The sequence below is a fragment of the Podarcis erhardii genome (assembly GCF_964252035.2).
Source record: "Podarcis erhardii genome assembly, chromosome: 6".
Classification (NCBI taxonomy): domain Eukaryota; kingdom Metazoa; phylum Chordata; class Lepidosauria; order Squamata; family Lacertidae; genus Podarcis; species Podarcis erhardii.
In genome coordinates this window covers 85,215,853-85,239,128 of record NC_138510.1, presented here as the reverse complement: position 1 = coordinate 85,239,128, position 23,276 = coordinate 85,215,853, and the positions used below count along the sequence as shown (strand labels likewise).

The window sequence follows — 23,276 nt, the reverse complement described above, 5'->3', positions numbered from 1 at the left end:
TGCATTTGGGTTTCCGCGGTCGGAAGTCCCTCTGCGCGTGCGTAGGAATCTGCCACTTACTGAATAGGGGTGGTCGCCAGTTCGTGGAATGGTGGCGCCTTTCCGCCAGGCATCCAGTCTCCCTGCCTAACCACCTTTCCTTGTGGAAACATCATTATTCGATTATGATTCTGTATTTAGTTATTCCCTTACTGGACTCAAGGCGGAGAACAGATTTAAAAAATGCTTGCTCGAGCCTCGTTAGTCTCTCTTCGAGCATCTTCCCGTTGCAGAACTACAGCTCCCATCAGCCCCTGCAAACACGCCAAATGGCCAGGGGATGCTGGGAGTAGTAGTACCGCATCTTCCGGCGGGCTATTAAATCTCCACACACTTAAAAAGGGCCTAGCTAAGTGGAGAAAGCGTCGCTAAGCTGACTCGGGCCTCACTTTTGAGGTGCGGAGGCCCAATTCTTGAAAGTATGGAGGCTCCTTTCCCGTATGAAAAGGGATACATGAGCGACACCTCTCATGCCTCCATAAGTGAATCTTATTTATTAATTTATTTATTCGATTTATAATATCTCAGGGTGAGTCATAAGCCAAGCGGCGGTTGGCTGAGGGGTGAGGATGAGAGAACTGCTGCTTCTCGCTCCATCCGGGCCTTTGTTTTCGCGGCGTGAGGGAAGCGCCGGCCGGGAAGGCGGGGCCGGGCGCCGACATCCGGGTCCTGGGGGGATGGCCTCCCCGAGCCGCTGCATCCGGGTCCTTCTCTCGTGAGGGAAGTTGTCAGGAGGCGCGAGGGGTCCTGAGGCGGAGAACGAGAAGCCGCCGAGTTGCTCGCCGGACCCTCCCCACCCCCGCACCCCGCCGAAGGCCGCTCAGGTACGGCTTCTTCCTCGGGCGGCGAAGGGCCGGGTCACCGGAGGACCCGCCTTCTCCGCCTCCCTCAGCGGCTCGGGCGAGTCGGCGTCGGGAATCCTCCCCTCGCCTCTGCTCGCCCTGAAGGCCCGGCGGCGGCGCCCAGCCTTCTCTCGCCGCCCCGAGCGCGCTTACTCCACACACGCGTTCTCACGTTCACACGAGCGCCGCGAACCGACAGCAGCTGGCTAGGCAGTGTAAACCGGCGGCGGTTGTGTTTTTGCGCGGGTTTGTCTTGCTTTCCCAGACAGGCGGTGTTGCATTCCTCCCCCCCCCCCCCCAATAGCCTTCAAACTCCTTTGCGGTGTCCCTTGAGCACGGGTTCAATGGAAAGTCTTCCCCATAAGCAGGAGACCGCGCCGTGCATGTTGTTGCCTTTGTTTTGGTTTTTATTACTTCGTTTCGCCTGTAGTTTTATTTCGCATTTTCAGGCTGTGAACCAGCCCCCGAGATCTTCGGGTCTTGAAGGGCGGTATACCGATTTAATAAAATAAGTGGACGTCGTTGGGCTGTGTGTGTGAGAAAGAGAGAGAATTTATGCACAGTAGTGCAGCAGCCTGAAAAGGTGTCGATCTGCTGTTGCCTGGGTCAAAATACGAAACTTTGCAGGAAGTTTTGGAAGAGTGTGTTTTGTACATCTGACAGCTGAACGTGCGTATACTTATAGTGTAAACATAGTGCAGATTACAAATTCAATGGCTCCTCCCGCAGAGACCTGCCCCTGTCTGGGTTAAAATCAAGGACGGACGAGGTTGTTCTGCAGTTGAATAAGTTCATCCCTCTGAGGGCCTTTTCAGTGGCGCCCCATTTGCGTAACATCCTTCCAGTTTAAATAAGTCGGCAGTGATTCTTCTGTTAAACAGTTTTCACCCGCCGAAGCATGTGTTTATCGAATAGAGTGGGTTTTTTTGCTGCATCCTGGCTTGCTGTCCTGCTTTGGTGGTTTTATTTGCCTATTACTTGAGATTGCACCCTGTACTTGGATAATTTGTCAAGGAAGAAAGGATTGTATCTACCTGTCTGGTAGGCAAGATTGGGACTCCAAACTATGTTAGAATTTGGGTAGTGAAATGATCTCAATTTCTGTTCAAAAATATGACCAATGTTTTATTTTGTGTAATATCACTGTGCCCTTATAACTGGAACTTGTCTAGCACAAATAATTGTGTCATATCATTGGAATCTTATTGTTATTAAGAATAGCAGCAAAAAACCCACATGTGTAACAATAATATGTTGTCTAGAAATATATGGTGCATCTCTGGTAGGGCATAGTATTAAACCCCCAAAGCAGCTAGCACGTTTAGTTTCTTTTGCTATGATAGTATAAACACATTGTTCCTTAACTTAAATAAGTATTCCTCCTCTGATATGCTTGTCCTGTGTTAAAAAGGATTTGAATGGTTTTGGAGAAAGGATCGCAGTTCAGTTGTAGAGGATCTGCTTCGCACACAGAACTCTCAGGTTCAATCCCTGGTGTCTCTAGGTAGGTTTAGCCATGGCCTCTGCCTGAAACTTTTTTTTTTTTTTTTTAAATATTTTTATTAATTTCACAGAATAAAAAAGAACAAAAAATAAAATACAAAAGTTTCATAAAACATATTTCTTTTACAGGATCTTTTGGACTTCCCCACATCTTCCCGAATCTGCATTATTTATAAAACCAACTTCAGCATTTTGTTATCTTATTTCATCACTTATTGTATCTTTCATTTTGTCATATTACCCATTTCAATATATTTGTAACCCAATATTCATAATATGAAGTCTTCAACTATATTATTATCTTATTTCATTACTTATTGTATCTTTCAATTCATTATTATATCTTTCAATTCATTACTTATTGTACCTTTCAATTTCATGTTACCAAAATCAAAGTTATTGTAACCATAGTCTTATATGTTATAGTTAAAACATAATGCAATAAAAATTTTCCTTAATTTCACCTCTCTTTTCTTGTACCTTAGTTTTCATTTCACCTAATTACCGTTGCTGGGGCTAGTATTTCCTAAAAAGTGCATTTTCTTAACATTCATAGAGCTTATAGTATTTTTGCAAGTAATCCTTAAATTTTTTCCAGTCCTCTTCCATTTTTTCTTCTCCCAAGTCTCGGATTCTGCCAGTCATTTCCGCCAGTTCCATATATTCCATCAACTGCGTCTGCCATTCCTCCAGTGTGGGTAAATCTTGTGTCTTCCAACACTTTGCGATGAGAATTCTTGCTGCTGTTGTAGCATACATAAAAAAAATTCTGTCCTTCTTTACCACATTCTGGTCTACAATGCCCAGAAGGAAGGCCTCCGGTTTCTTAGGCAAGGTATATCTAAATACCTTTTTTAACTCATTATAGATCATTTCCCAAAAGGCCTTCACTTTCGGACATGTCCACCAGAGATGAAAGAACGTCCCTTCCGCCTCTTTACACTTCCAACATTTATTATCAGACAGGTGATATATCTTAGCAAGCTTGACTGGGGTCATGTACCACCGGTATATCATTTTCATAATATTTTCTTTCAGGGCACTGCATGCCGTGAATTTCAATCCGGTGGTCCATAACTTTTCCCAGTCCTCAAACATTATATTATGTCCAATATCCTGTGCCCACTTTATCATGGCGGATTTGACTGTCTCATCCTGTGTATTCCATTTAAGCAGCAAGTTATACATTCTTGAAAGTAATTTGTCTTTAGGTTCTAACAATTCTGTCTCTAATTTCGATTTTTCCACCTGGAACCCAACCTTTTTGTCTGTTTTAAAAATTTCCCAAATTTGGGCATAATGCAACCAGTCTCGCACCTTGCTTTTTACATTTTCAAAACTCTGCAGCTTCCAATTGTCACCATCTTTTTCTATTAATTCCCAATATTTTGGCCAATAGGCCTCCATGTTAAGTCTCTTACGTGCCTTGGCCTCTACCGGTGAAAGCCACCTTGGTGTTTTGCTCTCCAATAAGTCTTTATATTTTGTCCAGACCATAAAGATTGCTCTTCTAACAATATGGTTTTTGAACATTTTATGAACTTTAACCTTGTCATACCACAAATACGCATGCCACCCAAAAGCGTTATCGAACCCTTCCAGATCTAGGACATCGGTGTTCTCTAACAAAAACCAGTCTTTCAACCAGCAGAAGGCTGCAGATTCATAATATAACCTCAAGTCTGGCAGGGCAAATCCCCCCCTTTCTTTCGCATCTGTTAGTATTTTAAACTTAATTCGGGGCTTTTTGCCCTGCCAAACGAACTTAGAAATATCCTTCTGCCACTTTCCGAAGCATACCACTTTGTCCACAATCTGCAGGGTCTGAAACAAAAATAACATTTTCGGCAAAACGTTCATCTTTATAGCTGCTATTCGGCCTAACAAGGAAAGTTTTAGTCTTGTCCAGGTTTCCAAATCCCTTTTGATTTCTGACCAACATTTCTCATAGTTGTCCTTAAACAAATTCAAGTTTTTAGAAGTCAAGAACACCCCTAGATATTTTACCTTTTTAACCACATTTAATCCTGTCTCTTTCAAAAACTCATCTGTTTCTGTAGATGTTAGGTTCTTAGCTAAGACCTTAGTCTTTTGCTTGTTCAACTTAAATCCCGCCACCCGACCATAATCAGATATTAAATCCAAAACTCTTTTTGTGCTAGAAACTGGCTCCTGTAATGTTAGTACCAAATCATCTGCAAATGCTTTCAGTTTATATTGTTTCACTCCGACCTCAATGCCCCGAACTGACCGGTCCCTTCTAATCATATTCAAAAGCACCTCCAGGACCGAGATAAACAATAATGGGGATAGAGGGCACCCTTGTCGTGTCCCTTTTTCAATATTAAATTCCTCCGTCACCACATTGTTTACTATCAATTTAGCTTTTTGATCTGAATATATTGCTTCTATACCATTTTCAAACCCCCGTCCCACTCCCATCCCTTCCAAATTTTTCTTCATGAACATCCAAGAAATGTTGTCAAAGGCTTTCTCCGCATCAATAAAAATTAACGCCGCTCTAGTGTTAATATTTGTTTGTAAGAGTTCCAAAATGTCAATAATGTTTCTCGTGTTGTCAAACAAATGCCTACCCGGGAGAAAGCCTGCTTGGTCTTTGTGAATCACTTCATTCAGTACTTTTTTAAGTCTATTTGCCAAAATGTCTGCAAAAATTTTGTAATCCACATTTAGGAGTGAGATGGGACGGTAGTTCTTAAGTTGAGTCTTTTCAGTTTCTGTTTTAGGAATCAATGTGATGAAAGCTTCTTTCCACGTTTCTGGTGCCTTCTTACCCTCCATAATCTGGTTACATACCTCCATCAAGGGTTGTATCAAATAGTCCTTCAAAGTCTTATAATATTTGGAGGTAAGTCCATCAGGGCCTGGAGATTTGCCTAATTGGAGGTTCTGTATGGCACTCTCGATTTCCTGCTGTGTAACTTTAACATTCAGGGTTGTTCTCATTTCCTGAGAAATTTTTTGTAATCCGTTAGTTTTAATAAATTGGTCTATCTCAGATTCTTTCTGCGGCCCTTGAGCATAGAGATCTTTGAAATATCTCTGGAAACATTTCCTAATTTCTTCAGGCTTCTGAACCATTCTTCCTTCAATCTCTAGATTTGTAACTGTATTTAGTTTTTGTCTTTTTTTCAACTGCCATGCTAGCAGTTTCCCACACTTATTTGCTGAATCGAAAGATCTTTGTCTCATTTGTTTAATTTTCCACTCCACTTCTTGGTTTATCAGTTTCATATATTGGGCCTGGAAAAATTTCACTTCTCTCAGCACTTCCTTAGACTTGGGCCTAGATCTTAATTTCCTTTCACCCTCACTTATTCTCTCCAATATCTTCTGCTTCTTTTCATTCCAGAGTCTTTTCTTTACAGTGTTTTGTTGTATTAGAAACCCTCTCATCACCGCTTTACTTGCGTCCCAGATTGTTCTTTTTTCCACCGTAGTGTTCAGATTTATCTCAAAGTAATCTTTTAAAGTTTTTTGGGCCTTCTTCACAATCTCCTGATCTCTGAATAAAGTGTCATTCATTTTCCATCTGAAGGATCTGGTTATGTTTAGTCTCAGTTCCATTTTCAAAGCATTATGGTCGGAGCAAGTTTTTGGGCAGATTTCCACTTTTCTAGTTTTAGGTGCCAGTCCTTTAGATGTCCATATTTGGTCGATTCGTGTCCATGACAGATGAGCTTCAGAAAAGAAAGTTCCTTCTTTTCCTAGAGGGTTCTTGACTCTCCATATATCAATCAAATCCATATTGTCTGTCATTTCAAAAAAAGTTTTAGGTAGTCTGCCTTCTTTTGTTGTATTTGCACTCTGCAACTTATCCATATTTACAGAGACAACCCCATTCATATCTCCCAACATAATGATGTTGTTATAGTCTAGATAATCCAGTAAAGTCTCATGCAGCTTCTTAAAAAATTCCGATTTTCCATCATTTGGCGCATAGATTCCTAATATCAAAAATTTTTCACCATGTGTATGAATTTCAATAGCCAAGATTCTGCCTTGTTCATCTTTAAATAGAAATTTCGGTGACAGGCTCTCCTTTGCGTAGATCACTACTCCTCTTTTCTTAACTCTGTCCGAAGAAATAAATTCTTGGCCTAACCTTTTATTGATTAGCACTTTCCGATGAAGCCTTGTCACATGTGTTTCTTGCAGACAAATAATGTCCAATTGCTCTTTCTTCAATATATGGAATACTTTCCTTCTTTTTTCTGGAGAATTTCCGCCATTTATATTCCAACTAAGAAGTTGCAGAGACATCCTGAATCAATTTGTAGGCCTTACAATGGGGTGTCTAGTTCTCCCGTTCCCGGCGGTGGCAGTGATGGTCCAGCTCCAGGCTGTTTAGTTCCTGGTGGTGGAGGTGGCCAAGACGCAACTGCTCCTTTCTGGAGGTCTTCCCCGTTGTCGTGAAGAAACTTCTGCTGGTCCTCTGGTGTTCTGATTCTTATTTTCCTTCCTTTATAGCTAAATGATAGTCCTTGCGGGAACTCCCACCTATAAGGGATTGTGTTGTTTCTCAACAACTTTGCCAGTTCTAAGTACGAGGCTCTAAGATCCAATAACAATTTGGGTATATCTCTGTAAATTTCAGCCTTTTTACCTTCTATCTCTAGAGATTTTTTGAAATGTAGGCCTAGTATCTTGTCTCTTTCCTCTCTTGATTTCAGAATAACCAAACAGTCTCTGGACTTGTCTTTCTTCACCGATCTGCCCAGTCTAAATGCAGTCACAATTTTAAAATCTTTATCCTCTTCTATTCCCCAAAATTTGGAGAATAAAAGTGTCAAAAATCCCTCCAAATTGCCTTCTTCCAATTCTGGGACAGCTCTCAACCTGAGGTTATTCTCCTTGTTTCTCAATTCCACCATCGACAGGTAGGCCTGTTGTTCCCCTACCTGTCTTTGCAGAGGCTTGATTTCACCTTTAATCTCATCAACTCTTTTACTTGCTTGCTCCGCTTTTTGGTAGGCTTCCACAGCTAATTTATGATTTTCAGCTGTAGCTCCTTGTAGATTCTCAATTGCCTGTGTGTTCTGAGAGACCTTTTCAGAAAGTACGCCAATAGTAGTTGTTGCTTGGTCTATTTTTAATGATTGACTGTCCACTTTTTGATTTAAAATTGCTAGTTGTTCTAAAATTTGTTTCAACACTGTGTCAGATCCTCCTGTTGCCATGTCCTCTTCAGCAGGCTGTTCGGCCTCCACCTCCTGTGCTATCAGGGCGGTTGGAACAGATGATCTGCGATGATGAGCTAAAGTTGTTTGGACAAGTTGCACAGGCTTCCTTTCTTTTTCTTTTTCTTTTTCTCTTTCTTTAGCTTTGGCTGCTCTTGTTTTCCCTGTGCCACTCATTCCACACCTGCCTCTTGTTCAAGGTCAAGTTATCCTTTATTCCATGAGAAAGCAAGTCCAGAGTACACACAATTAAACCACAGAAATTCCAAACAAAAAATGTTTCCCAGGCCTCTATAGCTCCACAATCCTCTAGGGGGAGTATCTTAAAATTTCAGGGAAGGAGAAGATTTTTCCGCCATTTAAAGTTTCTGTAATGTCTTTTTTAGTTTGTAATTCCAAGACAAAAAGGAAGATTCGCAGAGTCCTTTACTTTTTAAGCTAAAGCCACTAGGAGCCAGACTGGTAATTGCAACAGTATCTTAAACGTTTAAAGTTTCAATATATGTAGCAACTTAAAATCTTGTTACTGTAATCCGCAGTTTGACAGCTCAGTTATATACTGACAGCCCGACGACTTGCGTTCTTAAAGCAAAGTCCCAAATACAAATCCCATAGGCAAAAATAAAGTCTCTCTTGGTCTTTTTAATAAGAAGACTGCAAATTCTGTAAATGCACGATAGTTCCACTTTACAAAGTTCCCATTAAGCGCCTCAGCGCTCCTCTGTACTTTTGCTTTGATCTTGTAAGCAGTATCGGGAGACGGACTTCCTTTTACTCGTCACCCGTTTTCAAACCCGGAAAAAAGATATTTAGAGTCCAAATTATAGTTCACTTTACTCACGGGTATGTTACTTGCCAAATTGATGTTCACAGGAAGAAAGGTCGACGCTCATCAGCAGCAGCTGCGCGGCTTCGCCTCCCGCAGAAAGAGCGATGAACTCACAGCGCCGCTCCCCCTTTCGCGCTCCGGAGCCCCTTACGGGGTCCCTTCCACACTTCTGGGGGAGTTCCTGGCGCCCGCCGAGTCCCACGGCCACGGGCTCCCTCTGCCCGTGGTTTTTTCAAACGGGTCGTCGCTATGCCGCAGCGAGCGACCCTTTTCTGCGGAGCCCCTCTTCAGACAATGAAGAGGACCGCCATCGCTGTTTCGCGCCGCCTCCGGAAGTGCCTCTGCCTGAAACTTTTGAAGAGCCTTTGCCAGTCAAAGCTGACAGTTCTGAGCTAGATGCACAATACAGTGGTACCTCGGGTTAAGTACTTAATTTGTTCCGGAGGTCCATACTTAACCTGAAACTGTTCTTAACCTGAAGCACCACTTTAGCTAATGGGGCCTCCTGCTGCCGCCGCGCCACCAGAGCCCAATTTCTGTTCTCATCCTGAAGCAAAGTTCTTAACCTGAAGCACTATTTCTAGGTTAGCGGAGTGTGTAACCTGAAGCATATGTAACCTGAAGCGTTTGTAACCCGAGGTACCACTGTAGTCTGATTCAGTATAAAGCAGCTTTGTATGCTTGCTGCAACAGTAAGTCGAGAAATGAATGGTATTCTGTGAGTGCCAACAGCAATTCCCATATCTCAAACATTAAATCAGAAGAGTTGCATGGACAATGTGACGAGTTGTACAGTTGTAAAGTACTATGATATATGGAAGTGTGTACAATAATTATGGTTTAAGCCGACAAAAAACTCCTAACGTCATATAATAGCATAGAGTACATAAATAACTTCCATGAGTCCTTCTTTCTGAAAGAGTAAAAAAGTGACTTTGTGTGCACGGTTGGCCAACTCATTCCATAGGTGTGCTCAAATATATTTTATCAGTATTCAGGTGCTAGCATCAAATGTTTCATGTTAGCACAAATAGGTTTATAGGATTTAACTTGCCTGGCTCTCTGGGGATTATGCCCATAGATAATAATCCAGAAATGGTTACAACTTCATATTTAAACTGGTTTTATGAATGTGTGCTGTTTTAAGTGGGCATTGGATTTTGCTACTGTTTATTTTCAAGTTTTTTATTTTAAGGTCTTATGAGGCTGTAACATTTAGATATAACTTCTGGACAGTAGCAGAATCTCAGATTTATGGCACAGTACTTTTTGTGCAGCATAACTATATCCATGCAGATTAATAGATTTCACTATAGATAAGGTAAGCCATAGATATTATATATCTATATGAAGCATTTCCCCCCTATTTTTCAGGAGCCTCCTAACATTGAGAAGCAATGGAAGTAGCAACAGGTCAAACACAACCTTGCAATGAAAAGCAGCTGCCAAATTCTGAAGGTGGATACGTGTGGCAGGTTACCGACATGAATCGACTGCGCCGTTTCCTGTGTTTTGGTTCTGAGGGAGGTACTTACTACATCAAGGAACAAAAGTTGGGCTTTGAAAATGCAGATGCTCTGCTGAGGCTTATTGAAGATGGCAGAGGCTGTGACGTGGTACAGGAAATAAAGACGTTCAGTCAAGAAGGGAGGGCAGCAAAACAGGAGCCAGCATTGTTTGCGCTTGCCGTTTGTTCACAGTGTTCTGATTCAAAAACAAAACAAGCAGCTTATAAGGCTGTCCCTGAAGTATGTCGTATACCAACCCATCTCTTCACTTTCATTCAGTTTAAAAAGGATCTGAAGGAGGGCATGAAATGTGGCATGTGGGGCCGTGCCCTAAGAAAAGCTGTTGCGGAGTGGTACAATGGGAAGAATGACATGGCTATTGCTTTAGCGGTGACAAAATATAAGAAAAGAAATGGCTGGTGTCATAAAGATCTTCTCAGGTTATCCCATCTGAAGCCTGCAAATGAAGGTAACAACAACTGGGAATTTTCCATTACAGCTATAAGTGTCTGGAGTAAGCACTGTCTGTTTGAGTGTGTAAGAAACGAAGGAATGAGGAATGAAGCCTCCATAAAACTGGGGAGCTGTTGTTGCCCAGGCTCATTTAGACATTGCAGAAATGAGTGACCACACATTTTGAAATCAGATACTTAGACAGAAGTGTGACCATGTGATTTTACTCATGGCTTTCATCGTAATGGGAGAAACGGTCCTTAGTCTGTTACTACCATGTTAAGTAGAATGACAAAAATCTCACTTTAAAAAAATCACTTTTTTACTTTATACTTATGTGTGGTCCGTTTCATTCTATATAGTGAAATAAAGGGAAAATGTGTCTCAAATAGCTAATAAATTATTGTTTTTTTACATTATAACTGAATTATCTCTGATCATAGTTTCGATATTTTTCTGCAAGCTGTAAATGTACAGTAGTTATACTGATGTGCGTTTGCATATTCTGCTGTAGATAAAAACCCGGTCACTTACTTGACAGTTGGGAGAAAACTTCTTAATAACCGTGATTTTCATTCCTACAAACCATCCTGTTAATAAGCTGTTATGCAAGAGTTACTGAGTATAGCTTTTTTCTATTTCAACAGGCCTTGCTGTAGTCACTAAGTATGTAATGAAAGGGTGGAAGGAAGTCCAAGAAGCATATAAAGACAGCAAGCTTTCTCCTGAGACTGAAAAACTGATAAAATATTTGGAGGCAGTGGAGAGGGTGAAGCATACAAAGGATGAATTGGAAGTGATTCATTTGATAGAAGAATATAGTTTAGTTAGGGAACACCTTCTGACAAATCATTTGAAATCTAAAGAGGTGAGTGCATTAAATTTGTTATGTGCACTAACTGTGTAGTTAACGTGATGATGTAGAATTGCCTGTTGATTCTTAAATGGTTAAATGTAATATATCCTCATTTTAAAACATCATATCCTGGTCTTTCTATCTCAATCTGTACAAGGTGTGGAAAGCATTGTTACAGGAGATGCCCTTAACAGCAATGTTGAGGAATCTAGGAAAGATGACAGCAAATTCTGTTCTTGAACCGGGAAGCCCAGAAGTAGCAGCAGTTTGTGAAAGACTAAGAAACGAAAAACTTCTTAAAAAGGTGAGACTCTCATGTTTGTATTCTGCTAATGCAGCTCGGTGCAGTTGAAGTAGATCATTCCGATAATAGAAATTGTTGTTGAAGGTGTAGCTACACTTGCAACTAAAAACAGCAATTTCACACTTAAGAGTTTTAGAACCTCAAATTTTGATTGAAATATATTGAACCTGCAAACAGCATAGGGATGGAAGAAAGTTGGCCACTATTTCTAGTTTAAGGAATTGCAGGTGTTGTGGATAAGGTTATAAAAACAAGAATCTTATGAGGTCTTTCTCCTGCACATTGCCATATGTTCAGGAAATCAATTGATCAAGGAAAATGTTGGGAAGCATTTTCTCAGAAAAGGATAAAGTATTGTGGAATTGACAAAACAGCACATTATTACTATCTCCTCCATTCTGAGTACCATTTTAAAGGACCATTTTGTAGGAAGAACAGAAACCTTTTACTCAAATGGGAAATAAATCTTTCCTTTACTCAATTGGAAAGAGGGTTAATCCTGCAATGAGGGTTCTAGAGTAAAGTATGATGGAAAGAGTAGAAACACATTAATTGGAGGCAGAGGGTATTGATGTTTCAACACAGCTTAGATCTGATGTGATGTGAGAGCATCAGAGAGAAGTTGCTAAAAACAGCAACCCTAAAACAAATTAAAAACCTGGATATCTCAACATACAGTCGTGCCTTGGTTCTCTAACAGAATGCGTTCCGGGAGTCCGTTCGACTCCTGGAACTGTTCGAAAACCAAGGCGTGGCTTCTGATTGGCTGCAGGAGTGTCCTGTAGCCAATTGGAAGTCGTGGAAGCGACACCCAACGTTTGACTTCCAAAAATCATTTGAAACCTGGAACACTCACTTCTGGGTTTCGATTGTTAGGGAGCCAAGGCGTTTGAAATCCAAGGTACAACTGTATATTGTGTGGACATCTTGAAATCCCCCTTTTGGTGTAAAGTGAAGATTACACAAAAGTTCAGAAAAAATAACGTAAGCTAGGATGGTCAGAAGACAACTTAAGATGACAACACTTTTTTTTGTATTTAGAATATTGTTTTGTCAATTATATGTCTTTGAGAATGCAGCCCTCTTTTTTCTAGGCTCGAATACATCCATTCCATGTTTTGGTTGCACTAGAAAACTACAAAGGAGAACGTGGTTATCGGGGAAAACTTCGCTGGCAACCTGATAATGACATTTTGGAAGCACTTGATGCCTCATTTTACAAGACCTTCAAGGTAATTATCAGTTGTAGCTGCAGAAGTTCACACCCGTTTCAACAGCATGTTGATTTAACCTTTATTTTGAATCTATCCATACATACATGTATAGTATAAGCCTCCAGATGAGCAATCTTCATTTAAGAAAGTATTCAATTTTAATAATAAAAGTTTAAGGTCAGGATTATCAGAGTGTGTTAAGGACTCTGAAAAACAGAAATCTTTTGCTTCTCTGCCTCCTTTCTTGTCCTGGCTAAGTCCCATGGAGACCCATTCTGCAGATTACACTGCTTCATCCACTTCCTCCTACTGAGTTCCCTGAGGCCTTGTATTTGGGGGAGAGACAGATTATAAAGAACAACATCTTGTGCATCCTTCTCATACTGTGTGTTCTTCTAGTTCTGGGCAAGAGCCAATGTTGTGCCTGTAGCGTGACTTCCTTTGCTCGAGGGTCCCTCAAACAGACCTGGAGACTTGTGGGGAACGGGGGACGGGACAACAACAACCAGTTTGCACAAGCTGCTTCCCTTACTGTGAGAAGCGAAGTTACAGGGAACCAGGCAGAGGGCCTTAGTAGTGCTGCCCTCCGTGTGGAACACCCTCCCTTCAGATGTCAAGAAGCTAAAGAACACAATTTTTAGAAGACATCTGAAGGCAGCCCTGTATTGGGAAGTTTTTAATGCTTGATACTTTATTGTGTTTTTAAATATGCTGTAAGCTGCCCAGAGTGGCTGGGGAAACCCAGCCAGATGGGGTATAAATAATAAAATTAATTATTATCATCATCATCATCATCATTATTAGCAGATGACCATAGTTTGGACATCACCCTCTTTTTCGTCAAGGTAGCAATTGCTTGTTCTCAATGTATGCTTATGCTATGAAAGCATAATAATAACAACCACTCTCCCAATTTACCTCTCACACTCTTTCTTTAGACAATGGAGCCAACAGGGAAGCGTTTCATGCTTGCAATTGATGTCAGTGACTCTATGTTCCAAAAGGTTTTGGGTAGTGTGCTGAATGCTAGTACAGTTGCTGCAGCAATGTGTATGGTAAGTTACGTTTGTTTCACCAAATTATTTCAACTCAAATTTGAATGCTGAAGTAGCTTTCTGTTGTCTTTCATGCCCAGATATGCACTCTGCCTACAGACCTAATCAAGAGACACCTAAAAACCTAAGTGGGGGTTAGGGTAAGACAGTAGCTTGTTGTCAAAGCTGCCCAAGGTCCCAGCTCACAGAGGACCAACGCCAGGTCGTCGTTATATACAAAAGTCTTTATTGAAGTTCAGTTTCCATTTCAAAGTCGTAGCGCGCAGCTCTACGTCTTAAACCCTAGACCGCCGAAGTTCCGTCTGAATCTCCTCCCCCCTGACACCAGTTTAAGACTCTAGCCCTGCTCCACCTCTTCCTCTGCTCTCTCCTCCTCTGGGTCCTCCTGTCCGCTGGGGCATTCCCCTTTCTGGACTCTTCTGACGCTGAGTCCCCTGACTCCTCCCCCTGCCTCCGACGGGCTTTAGGACCTGGTTCCCAATCCTCGTTCCCTGCTGTCCCGCGCGCCTGTACATTTGAACTTGGCTCTCGCGCCAACCCAGTGACCTTCCTCCTGACTGTTACACTGCTTCTGTCACTGCTTCCCTCTTCCGGGATGCTAGCTGGACCTCACCTCCCCTCCGTTGCCTGACTCTCCGATGGAGGCGTGGTCAGCCCTGACTCATCTTCTCTCCCTGCTGGGGGAGACGCGGGCCCCGATACCTGGGACTCTTCCCCCCCACTATGCTCTGGTGGGGAAGCTGGTCCTGATCTCCAACTGCTGCTCTGGGAGTCCCCGCTGGCCCCTTGCTTCTGGAGTGTCCCCCTTGGGACCCCCCTTGCCCTGGCCACCGGCGCCCCCTTCTGTGAATCTTCCGATTCACTGGAGAGGCTCATGGAATCTCTCGGGCCACTGTCATCTTCTCCTACGCTGCCCTCAGATTCTTCCCCTTCGCTCTCCATTTCCTCTCTTCCCTGTTCTTCTGCTCCTGAGCCCCTGACACTTGTGATGCCTTAGAGAGTCTTTCCTCATTTTTTAAAAAGGCTTACTTTAAAAGATAAAAGCATGCTTGCAAAGCAAACATAATAACCCCTATCTAACTTTTTATCATCTAAAAGTATGATGCAGATAATCATGCATGTATTTAGGGTGGTTATGGAAGACAAACAAACAACTTAGTGAGGGAGCAATGTCCTCCTTTCTACTCCCAAATGTCTCACATTAGCACATTTAGAGCAATGCATAGAGATGTGAAGGCCGGGGGGAAGTACAGGAAAACTGGGGGGAAATGGGTTTCCTCCCAATTTTTCCATTTTCTCCCCAGGCCTTCACATCTCTAGGAAGACACGGAGGAGCCACCTTGAGCAGCAAAAGAGATACAAGAGGATGGAGGGATCTGTTAGAGAGTGATAAGTTTGATTGAGAAGTGCAATAGGAGAGGAGTTGAAGAGGAAATGTGGCTATAGCAATGGACACTGTGAAAATCCTCAGACAGACAGTGGTACTGTTAGGTCTCCCTTCAGAACATAGAACACAAAATGAAAATAACATGGCTTCATTTTCTGTTTTCTGTTTTGTTTAACATTCTTACCAGGTTGTTGCACGAACTGAAAAAGATTCTCATATTGTTGCCTTTTCCCATGAAATGGTCCCTTGCTCGGTGACTGAGGACATGACATTACCTCAAGTGTTACATAAGATGTCTGAGGTATCTAAAGCTTTTATTTTTGTCTCTAATTTTATATGTGGAGTTCAGCTAATTGTCCTGAATTTCAAAAAGGAACTACTGGTAAACTTTCTCCCTCATTTTGAACAAAGTATTTTATAAATAATACCTTGAAGTATCTTGTTCACTTTCACATTATTTTTTCACCTTTAAATTGAACTGAAGCTACTTTTGATAATATTTTTATGCACTTTTCACTGTTCTCCAATCTATATATAATCTATGGACTTGGATGTAAATCCACTTGTGTTCAATGGGATTTTCCATCTAGTAAGTATATTTAAGATCTTAAAATCTGTGATTTGTTTGAAAAGATGGCATCGAGAACTTTATCAAACATCAGTAGACTCAACAAAAATATAGAACTAAAATTCATGTTTGCTATTGAACATCATTATATGTACATGGCACTTTACATAGTTGCATGCCAAAATCAAAGAAAAACAAAACCCTGGCGTTAAGAGTTTACACCGTAAATTTCAAAAGGAGGAGTAACAGGTAGAGAAGGAAGAGGCAAGGCTAAGATGGAAGACCAAGGGCAGTTGCCTGTATTTAAGCTTTGTTGCAGTTGAGATTGAGCATAGATTTGAAGGGATATTGGAAGGTAGAGGGAGAAAGAAAGAGGCATTATATAGGAGTTCTAGGGACAAGGGACAGAAAGAGAATGTGGCTAACACTGTTGTAAGAATAGGAGTCTTTGGGTCAATTGCTGGCAATAGAATTTGAGTAAATGTTGTGGACAGGGATGTAAAAGGAAATAAGAGCACAGAGAGATGCTAGGGCAAAACCTTGGAGAGCTATATGGGTAAAAACAAAAAGTTTATCCTGGATGCTGAAGTGTATAGGAAGTCGACAGGGATTTGCGGAGGGCTTCTCAGAGTGCACCAGTGTGAGAGATGAGTAGAGTTTTGAACCGAAGTACAGTTCCCATCTAAAACGTCTGCTGACTTGTTTTGTTAATAATGGTTTCTTATTTTTCCTAGATTCCAATGGGTGCCACAGATTGTTCTCTTCCAATGCTATGGGCTCAGAAGACTGGTGTAGCTGTTGATGTCTTTATTGTGTTAACAGATAATGAGACATTTGCTGGAGATACTCATCCTGCCACAGCCTTGAGGACGTATAGAGAGGTAAAATGCCCTTTGTACAACTTTGCCATGAAGTTGCTTCTGTAGGAAATAGCTGATTTTTAAATAGTTCCCACCTTTTAAAAGGATGACTGCTATGTTGCAGAAATAAAAACTCTTTAGAATCATTTATGCGTGGCAGTTGAAACTACAATACTAGTGGCTGGCACACTGTTAAAAATATTCCAGTTTGCAACAGCAGCACTCAAAAATAAAGCATTTTCTTCAAACATTTTGCTCAGTTCACATTTACTCTAGTCAGTATCAGTGTAAGGTGCTGTACTTTGTGGCTCTTCAGTGGGTCTGCATCATGGTCAAACAGTTTTGTGCATGTGTGGCTATAAAAGCTCTCCAGAAGCCAAGCCGGGCCAATAAGAAAATGATTTCCATAGGTAGGGCAGAGAGGAAATGGCAGTAGGAGAGCCAGCACAACCTCTCTTTTCTCCTAATGTGCAGCAGCGGGGGGTGTTATTGTAGTGGAAAACAGATGGAATGGGAAACCCAGGGAAATTGTCAATGAATACTGTCTTGCATGCAAAGAGGTGGAGCAGGTCAGCCGGGTTTCCTGTATCTGTCACAGTAAAGTGTAAAAGACTTGGCTTTTGTAAAGAGTTCATACTTGGTTGTGCAGCTGCACACTGGAAAAAACGTGTTTCTTTTTCTTCTTCCTTCAGAGAATGGGTATTCCATCCAAGCTGATAGTTTGTGGGTTGACATCCAGCAGTTTTACCATTGCAGACCCAGATGACAGAGGCATGCTGGATATATGTGGCTTTGACACAGGAGCACCAGATGTCATTCGAAACTTCACTTTGGATTTGATTTAAATCTGTGAGCACCTGCTTTACTGAATCTGTTACTTGCTGAAGACTTTGACCTGGGACTTACCAGTCGGATTGACTGACTGTACTAACATGACTGAGTTTGACTCATCAATTGGAAAGTTGAACTTTTTTAAAGGGGATGTACAGACAAGTAGAGGCAGAATCCACTTTCTGGGGAGATTGTTTACGTCTGTTGCATATAGTTTTAAAATAGTAGTGGAAAGCCTTATAGAAATACCTACGGAACACCATATGTGTTTAATTTTATTAATAGCTTACCAATAGCAAGGTATTCCATCAATTTATACATTATTTTCTGAAAATAATTTTATTCTGTTACTTCCAGGATGGGAAGTGATTTTAACATTTTACATTGTGTTGGGTTAATAACTGTTTGCTTGAGTAGCTGTTACTCATTATATTGAAAAGGAAAAGTGAGACCAAGTCTGCACTACAGGTTAACTCACTTTTATTAATGTGTGTTGGTTCACATTGTGTACACCACACCTACTTTTGGCAACTTGCTGCTTTCAGTGCTCCTTTTATTTGTAGGGGATTCTGTTTCTATAAGTGTTGGGATATTTTTTGGACAACTGGATTGTCCGAAGGGATATGTGGGTGGTGTTTGGTCTTCAGCCTCCTCCTTCATCATTCCTTGTTTCAAAACAAGTCTTGCAAGAATTGCACGATTTCGTAGTCATGCATTCTCATCACACTAATTCACAAATAAGCATATTTTAAATTTTATACGTTTGCTGATATGAAGAAGGATCACCAAGCAAGTTTGTCTTTTTGCACATTTTAATCAAAGGCAAATGAAATTACAAACCTCACCATTTGAAGCACAGGGACAAAGAAGTAGAGAGGATTGTTGGCAAAGATAAAAATTGGGACAAGTAATTTCATGCTAGTAAATGGTGTAGGGAATATGCCCTGAAACAGTCTTTTAAGTGTGACAGCACCGAACCTGTACAGGTTTCCAGGTATTCTGAGTGCAGTTGATGCCAGTGAGAAGCTAAATTCTAGTCAACAGTGATTTGTGGTATACTGTTAGTGCAGGCAAAGTCCATGGACCAACCTTGTAGTTTTCACCTCTGCTGTGTACAATAGGGAAATACTTATGGAATGCACTAGACCACACAACTGTGATAGGGATACAAAAGCTACATATATTTTAAACTGAACGGGGGAGTTTTAATTAAATTATAATGGATTTTTTCGGTCTTTTCCAGAGCTGAATGTATGGTACATACTACTACCATTACCTTATCTATGAGCATTATAGGTAACAAACTGCCCTTTTTAATGCCTTGTTCACTTTGTTCAAAACCCATTTCCTTCCACCAGCTTCTATGGAAAGTTTTAATCTATTGAGTTCTTCTTTATAGGGCACTAGTGTTAATCAGTGCAACTGGTAGAGCAAAATTGATACTTATGCATGTATATTGGAGTCCTGAAATATGCCATATAATACAAAAAATAACAACCACACCCTTCCTTTCTGATGTTTTAGTCCTAGGTTGATAAATTTCTTTCAAGTGTTCTTTTGAAAACACTTCTCAATGCAAACACTAATCTATTGTCAAAATCCAGTGTAATTATAGCAAAGTAATTACACAGTGCATTCTGCAAACATTTTATAGTCCACAGTTTGTACGGGCCTCAGCCTAGTAAACATTTGATTAAATTGTAATGAGCAAGGATGCAGCAACTGCCTGCATCTTATCCAGTCAAAAGTGTTTGCACTGCATTTTGTATAAAGTACCTCCTATAGGTGCTTCCATTTTTTCACAACTTCAAAATGTTACTTGCAAATGCTATTTTTTTTCCTTTTTAACACTTAAAATGGCTAAAGAATCCAGGAAATCACAATTTGCAATTGTTGCAGGATGTGCATCTTAAGACATTAGTAATTATGTAAGTAGCGGCATACATTTAATACAGGACTGCAAAGTTCGACTAAGTGTAGAATAATTCATTAAATTTTTTGATCAAAAAGATTAATAGAGTAACACATTTTCAATAATAGTAATGTAAGTACTTCACCTGGAAATTCAGGCATTGTCTTAGAAAAGTCCAAGATTAATATATTCAAGATAATTAATAATTTGGTACAGTTCTTTAGAAGGAGATTGTTTCTGTAATTGCCAAGATGCATAGTTACTTTTCTGCCCTTCACAGAAGCAGCTATCCAGCAGAAGCAGCTATATTTAAAATATTGCCGTTTGAAGTACTTCTGGCTGCAATCTCTTGTCTAATTTTTTTTATTAAAGGAGGCAAGTGTCTAAAAATGTTAACATAACACTGTGCTGCTTTTCTAATATCTTGGGTGATATTTGTTTTAGATTAGCTCTTGTGTACATAGCAGGCATTATTTCCTTCTTGTTAAAAGATAATAATTCTGAGTATTATGCCTCTTCCTGTAGAGAGATGCCCTACATGGATTAGATGCATGATTGATCAACAAATACTATTGACAGTTACTGACCAAATGAACAGAACTACTGCCCACTCCCTAGGTATGAGAATATCAAAAGCACAGAAAATGGTAAATGCTAGAATAGGAAATTGCTGCTAAGTGTGAAAATAGTTGCTACACATACAACGTTACTAACATAAAGTATGCTTTGTACAGCGTTGGTAAAAGTTTGGTGTAAACATTAGGCGAGTCAGAATAAGCTAATTGTTCAAGTAGAAAGAAGCTGACATGACTGCATGGCTTTAGCACAAATTTAATTCATTGAAAACTAAAAGGAATAGCTGTAACTGTACCATATTTTTCAAAATTAAGTACAGTTAACTTGTGTTATACACATTTCGCTTGTGTGCATTCAGTTTTATGCCCTTGGCAAATTAAAAACAAACAAACAAGGGGGCAGACCTAAAAAACAACAACCCCTAACTTTTGCAATTCCATCCATCATTGCATCCAGTATGTTTTGACTATATGTAATTTTGACTTTATGCATTATCCCTGGAATGTAACTCCCACGTAAGTTTGAGAGTTGCCTGTTTCCAGTTGTTTTGCAGGTTGAGATTTAGGGCCAGTTCCTTTGTAGAGGATGCCAGTGGATTTGCAGGAAAGATGCAGCCTAAACCAGGGGTGGCTGATTGGTGGCTTCCAGATGCTTCTGGACTATTTTAACACCCATCAGACCTTGTCAGCATATCCAGTGATGATGAGAGTTGTAATACAGCAATGTCTGAAGATCCACTGGTTGGCCACTCTCCTGTCATAAACATTGGTGAGATTCTGAAGAGTTAATAGTACTAACACTAATAATTTTATTATTTGTATGCCGCCCATCTGACTGGGTTGCCTCAGCCACTCTGGGCGGCTCCCAACAGAATATTAAAAACACAATAAAACATCAAACATTAAAACCTTCCCTAAACAGGGCTGCTTTCAGATATCTTCTAAAAGTCAATTAGTTGTTTATTTCCTTGACATCTGATAGGAGGGCATTCCCGCAGGGTGGGCTCCACCACCAAAAAGGCCTTCTGCCTGGTTCCCTGTAGCTTCACTTCTCGCAGTGAGGGAACCGCCAGAAGGCCCTCAGAGCTGGACCTCAGCGTCCGGGCAGAATGATGGAGGTGAACACACTCCTTCAGGTATACAGGGCCAAAGCTACGTGTGCCAGATTATGTCGCTATGCCCTGTAGAATTTTGCTTCCTACCCCATTAAAGGGTAGTAACTCCACTCCACCCACATAATACATTGCTTTTGAGATTTCCCTTGGCCTCAGAAGAGATTTTCTATATGGCTATAGAGTGGGTTGGCTGTTGAGGAAATGCTAGTCAAAGTCTTCTAAGAGCATATTGCATTACTGGTTGTGCAGTTTTGATGCCTCTTTCAGCAAAGCCCTATTGTCCCCCCCCCCTTGACATTATTTGCAGACACTAATCTATGATACACAAAATATTGGTTCTAGGTCTGTTACTTTGATTAGGCTAGCTGTTTTTATTCTCCAGAACTCCTGGGTCGACTTTGTTGAAAAATGCTCATTGTTTGACACACTCCAGGAATGTAAAAGAGCATGGAAAAAGCCAGATGTCATTTGTGACCTGCCTGCCAGATGGCATTCAGAATTCAGTTGTTCAAGCAAATGATCTGAATTGCCTTTCCAGGCATGGCCAAACTTCATGGACTTTGTGCCACTATTTTATGAAAAAATGTAGGAGTTAAGCCCCATTTTGCAGAAGTTTGTCTACAGTATACAAATGTTTCTCAGGGATATGGCTAGCTATTCTGATTTTAATGTAAATATGCTATGAAATTCAATCCTGCCCTTTTCTGCCTGTGTTGCAGAAGCAGCAGAGTGTAGCAGGTAAGGAGGAAGGAAGGAAGGGAGCAGCAAATTCAGAGTAGAAGGTGAGGTGTCATAATTGGTCCTGCATCCAAGATGGTTAAAGGCTCTTAATCATTCTTCTATGTGCTAGTTATCTTTGTTGTGTTCTCTATTCTGTATTGCAAACAAATTGTAAATATCTCAATGGGACATAATAAAATAGGTTTATGTGGGCAGAACATGCCAGACTTTAGTTGGTTACTAGGTAGGTAGCATTAAAGTGTTGATATAGGACAGGTTGCTAAGCAGCTATGAGCGATTGAGTGCTTGAAGAAATTGAATAAATGCTTCTGCAAAAAGAAAAAGGAAAATGGTTAGCATTTGGGCAAACAAACAGTTAATTCTGAGTTAAAAGTTTTTCACATGCTCATTATAATGGAACTAAGTTATTAACTCTGGGAAAGTCCTATAAATGTCACTGTGGAGTTGCTACTTGAGGAGTCTCTAGAAAAGAGGATGCAGAAGTGCAAAACAAATACTGAGAAATGATTGTAGGAATAGCATACATGGGTACTTGGGGGTGGAAGAATAAAAAATTAAGACCCTAATGCTAAAAGAATATTGAGAAGAAAACTGTATTTCCTGGAAAGTGTGTTAATTCCTTCAAGTGCATGTCTTTCTTCAAATGGTAAGACGCTTAATTACAAAAACGGTCTAAATTAATAATCAGAAAAAAGAAGACTTTAGCAGGACTGATGAACGCACAGAGATGAGAAAAAAAACTGATCTCTTTTAAAAGGGATGCAATTAGCACTTTATGAGATTTTGGGAACCCAAATTAAAATTTAACTGAAATTGTTCTTTCTGCTTCTGTATGCTGTTTCAAACCTGCATGTTACATAGGAGGATACAAGGCCTTATTTTTCCTGCCCATCCTCTCCACTGCTTCCCCCCCTCCCCGAATGAAAGCTTCTCCTGGCAAATTGAAATCCCAGGAAAATGTGGCATATGGTATAGGTGGGAAGAAAAAGGGCAGGAAAACCTTGTTACGTGAGCAGCCTCCTGCTCACCAAAATGTGGATGCAAGTTGTTGTAAAGCATGAGCTGATTAATGCTGAGAAGTAGACAGTCCATAAAGCTAGAATATGAGTGTAATCCAAGGCCAGGCAGGCACTGGTGACTTGTGTGTGTTTCTGTGGAGTCCATGTGCTTATGAGAATTTCCTGTTACATGTGCAGAATACTCCTGAGCTCACGGAAGAGTACATGAAATCCCTGGTGTGTGTCACATCTTCTGGCTCACGAGTCGTAAATCGTTGAGGGTCTATGGAATACACCATAACGTTATTGTTTTTACATACACTAATTCTGAATATATTTTAATGCTGTCACATCTCTCACTACAGAAATGCTACTGTCTTAACTTGCGACTCTTTCACAACCCAGCTGCTGTTTAGCCACCATTCATTTTTCTCATTACTTGATTTACGGAAGGGCTGTACATGGGAAGGGCTGAATGAATAGTG

At 40.8% G+C, this 23,276-nt stretch overlaps 1 protein-coding gene and 1 long non-coding RNA gene across 2 annotated transcripts in view; one reads left to right on the top strand and one right to left on the bottom strand.

Annotated features, from left to right (window-relative positions):
• The window catches only part of LOC309344027, a 347,184-nt gene that overhangs the window by 139,395 nt on the left and 184,513 nt on the right, over window positions 1–23,276 (bottom strand). The gene's annotated exons all lie outside the window — the stretch shown is intronic.
• Window positions 647–20,845, top strand: RO60 (Ro60, Y RNA binding protein). Its single transcript, XM_081865989.1, has 9 exons — window positions 647–863; window positions 9,789–10,391; window positions 11,023–11,243; window positions 11,389–11,535; window positions 12,630–12,767; window positions 13,688–13,804; window positions 15,379–15,492; window positions 16,494–16,640; window positions 17,312–20,845. The coding sequence occupies exons 2-9, from the start codon at window positions 9,812–9,814 to the stop codon at window positions 17,462–17,464; spliced, it is 1,617 nt and encodes a 538-aa protein (XP_081722115.1). The 5' UTR covers window positions 647–863; window positions 9,789–9,811; the 3' UTR covers window positions 17,465–20,845.

What these genes read in the sequence shown, in the direction of transcription:
- RO60 (XM_081865989.1), top strand. Translation starts at nt 9,812, where the DNA reads ATGGAAGTAGCAACAGGTCAAACACAACCTTGCAATGAAAAGCAGCTG. An exon ending in CATTTTACAAGACCTTCAAG is followed by an intron (nt 12,768 to 13,687) that starts GTAATTATCAGT and finishes CTCTTTCTTTAG; the next exon opens with ACAATGGAGCCAACAGGGAA. An exon ending in CCTTGAGGACGTATAGAGAG is followed by an intron (nt 16,641 to 17,311) that starts GTAAAATGCCCT and finishes TTCTTCCTTCAG; the next exon opens with AGAATGGGTATTCCATCCAA.